Source organism: Trichoderma evansii (genome assembly GCF_050947405.1).
Source record: "Trichoderma evansii strain SZMC 28006 chromosome Unknown GGI43scaffold_62, whole genome shotgun sequence".
NCBI classification, from domain to species: Eukaryota; Fungi; Ascomycota; class Sordariomycetes; order Hypocreales; family Hypocreaceae; genus Trichoderma; species Trichoderma evansii.
Window position 1 is genome coordinate 10,414 of NW_028145144.1, and position 3,843 is coordinate 14,256.

The following is a 3,843-nucleotide window of genomic DNA, read 5'->3' on the forward strand; positions in this document are numbered from 1 at the left end:
TTAAAATTAATATTTATAAAGCAGCTGTTAAATAACTAAAAAAAATTATAAAAAAAAAAATTTATAAAAAAATAATATTATATATTAATAATTTTTTATTAAAAGGTTTTAAAATAAATATTTTAAAATTATAAAATATTAAATAATTAAAATATATAAGCTACTAATTATAATAAAAAAGTAAATATTTAATAAGTAATAAATATTTTTTAAATTAAAATAATATATTTTTAATATAAAAAAATAAATAAAATTAATAATTAAAGTAATTTTAATTTTTTAAATTTTTAATTATAATAATTAAAAGTTGTTTTTTATTTAAAAGATGTTAATTATAAAAAAGCTTTTTTATAAAAGCTTATATTAATAAAATATAATATTAACTTAAATTAATTATAATATAATAATAATAATATATTTAAATATATTTATTTTATTTTTAATTTTTTAATTATAAAAATAAAGTTACTTTTAAAACTTAAGATTATATTATAAAATATATTATTTAAAATTAATTAAAAATAATTTAAAAAAAAAAATTTAAAGGCAGATGCACTAACTTTCTATAAAATAGCTGTGCTAGTTTCTATCTCCGGAGGCAAGTGCGTTAGCAATATGTAAAGTAAAAAGTGTCAAATTCTTTCTCTGAAGTCATGCAATAACTTTCTGTAAAATTGCTGTGCTGGTTTCTGTCTCCGGAGACAGATGCATAAGCTTGCTCAGACTTGGCCTTAGAAGTTAAAAGCAACTCACTTACCGTTATATAATTTCCCTATCAAAGAGTTATCCGTGCCGCTATAAGTTCAAGAACAATATCTGTGGATAAAAAGCAAACAGAATTCCTCATCAACAATCACCATAAAACGGCTATTAACAGGCAAGGGCGCTGATAATAGTAAGGCGAGGCCGTTGAAAAGGCAACAAAGGGCGGTGAAAAAAACCAGATTAGTGCAGCTCCAAATACAACGGACTCTCGTGAACGCGTCGTGATGGAAGAGCTCTCATCGGCTCGGGGACTGGCAAGCTCACATTTGCTTGCAGTTGCAAAGCTTCCGCTGGGCTTTCTCTCTACACGTTGGAGCGAAGGGAAAAAACCGGCCGGTTGACGATGACCATATAAACAAGCTGCGCCGGAATTCATGAATAGAGAGTATAAGTTAAACAGGCAAAATAGACTATATATAAGCAGAAAGGTAGAAGCTAAGTATGCTGCAAGAACCTTTTCATTTAAAAGCCCGGCATTTTGATTTGATAAGATTTATAAATAGCGCCTGAGCACCAGGTGGTATTTGTAAAAGTAATAATACACTCCTCTAAAAGGCGGTGCCTAGAAATCGGATGGAATAATAATAAAAATTGACAAGAAATATTGAAACTGCGAAAAAAAAGGCAAAAATAGCGGCTAGGTCAACTATCCGCAAACTGAAATCGCCTTGGTATAGGGTGCATTTGGAGTAGAGACATGAAACCCAAGAATACCATTGGCGGCCCTGACGACCCTAAGCTTACATTTACTTTGGAGGGTTTCTGATACGCGCAGTTTTGTATAAAGTGAAAGGCGTAGTGGTGTCGCCAATGTGCACATAAGTGCATGAGTGGATAGTTCAGCCGGCAGCCATTTTTAGCTTGTTCCTAGTGCAGAAAAACCAATAACATTATTCTCCCAACCGTCCTAGCCGCAGGGTAACGCTAAACTAGCTTGCTTAGGGACGATATACAGATAGCCTTAATTATAATCCTACCGGTAGTCGCATTGAGTGATATTGATGTCAGGTTGGAGCGTCAATCTGACGTTTCGTGAATATTGACGTTGGGAGAGCATTCGCGTGTTCAAAATAGACTTTCTAATTAGTGGGTGCCTACGCTTAGGGAAACGTCACCTTGTTAATGTCTTCCGTTTTGGAAAAGTGCGGTGTCGCGTTATGCTACAATAAGAATTAACCTTCAGTGGCCGATCAAATAGAGCTAGTAATCAATCCAGTCCATGGTCCCTAATCTCATGGCCACATTCCGTCGACGATAGCTTACATACATGTACGTTTATAAAGAATCGTTACGCGCTCTTGCTGCTCTATTCTATAACTTTGTTGCCAATTCATAAATCCATTTTCAACCGCAGTAATACATACATCCCGCACTGTTGTCCAACATAATGACTGTCTATTCCTTGGGGCTTCTGCTGGCCTCTTTGGCCGCCCTCGTTCAAGCGCAACAGCCCAATCGTCCAAACGACCTCAACATCACTCAGGCCCAAGGTAATGCGTACGGTTGTTCTTCTAAGGCCTGCCTAGAGAACCTACAAACATTCGAGGCATTGGACCGTCCGATCTTTGGAGATGCTCCCTTCAACTATGACTTCTACACCACCGCAGATAACTTTACTAAATCTAAACCTGGAGACCTGTTGAAGCTTCAGCGGCAGAATTCCACTCTGTATGATATCACCCCTGGCAGCTCGTTATGGTTCATCCAATATACATCTGTCGGTGTTGGTGGACAGCCAGTCCCATCCACTGGGTTTATCCTTCTTCCCTATTTGAGTGAGGCATCCAACAAAACACCGCTTATTTCATATGCGCATGGTACTATCGGAACTGCCGCTGCTTGCGCCGCGTCGTCTTCTTATAACGGGTACGATTACGACAGCTGGAAGCTTCTCCCACCCCACGGGTTCGCCGTGGTTGCTACAGACTACGCGGGCTTGGGCAACAACTACACCACACACAAGTACGGAAACCCAGTCATTAACTCAGAAGACGTATATTTCGCTGTTGTTGCCGCCCGCAAAGCTTTCCCAAACGTCTTCACCACTAAATGGGCTTCTCTCGGTCATTCTCAAGGCGCTGGAGCCATATGGGGTCTCGAGGAGAATCCTCGTGTTGCTTCTAACCAGAGTGGCGAATACGTGGGAGGAGTTGCCGTAGCTCCTAGTGCGAGACTGAATGATCTCCTGACCGCCGTTCCTCTTTCTGAGGGATATGGATTCGGCCCCCTGATTGTGAACATCTTCCAGTCCCTGAATTTCTCCATACAGCCACCCGTCTTAACCCCAGAGGCCATGAAGCGTTACCCGCTAATGAATGCGCTTGGGCTCTGCGACAATTCATATGCGGGCCTCAACTTTGACCTCCCGAACCATGGCATATTGAAGCCTACTACTGAGCAGAATAAGACGATTCATGAAGCTTACACCAAATTCCAAGACCAGTATGGCGCCGCGACCGGGAGAAAAGGATACAAGGATTTCCTTGTTGTACAGTCCCATGACGATGAGATTGTGAATTACACTGCTACGATTAAAGCATACGATTTCGCCTGTAAAAAAGGCAACATCGTTCACCTGAGCGTGTATCACAACCTCACCCACGACGAGTCAATGGCCGCTTCGGCGCCTGAGTGGCTCAAATGGCTCAGTGATAGAATTTCAGGTGTGCCACTTGCCAATGCAACCAAATGCACCATACAACAGAAGACGCCCTTATATGTCCCTTCGCGTTCTGGGTTTGGGCTCGCGTGATTATGGATAACGCAAGGCCTCGGTTCCCGCCTTATTGGACGCTCTTATATTACTATTGATCCTGGGCTCATCCTTTCTTCCCTCGTTCTTCTGCAGTCATCCATGTTTCGAAAAATGTCCAACCGGCTCCAATTTTCGCGTGCGTCCAAGGCTCACTGGTCGTTTCCTTGTCACGGACCAGGTGGTTGTAAATGAGGAATGCTGGGGACCAGTATGAAAACTCTGAGGAGCCAGTATTTTGAAACCCCCCTGTATACAGTGCACTTGGTATGAAGAAAGAAGGACATAAAGAACGATCAAATTACGAACTACTAGTAATTATTACG

At 40.2% G+C, this 3,843-nt stretch overlaps 1 protein-coding gene across 1 annotated transcript; it reads left to right on the forward strand.

The window, feature by feature from the left end:
- Window positions 1-2,152: 2,152 nt before the first annotated feature.
- Window positions 2,153-3,517, forward strand: GGI43DRAFT_389113 (Alpha/Beta hydrolase protein; the record flags this gene model as incomplete). Its single annotated transcript, XM_083204146.1, has 1 exon — window positions 2,153-3,517. The coding sequence occupies one exon, from the start codon at window positions 2,153-2,155 to the stop codon at window positions 3,515-3,517; it is 1,365 nt and encodes a 454-aa protein (XP_083054954.1).
- Window positions 3,518-3,843: the final 326 nt, after the last annotated feature.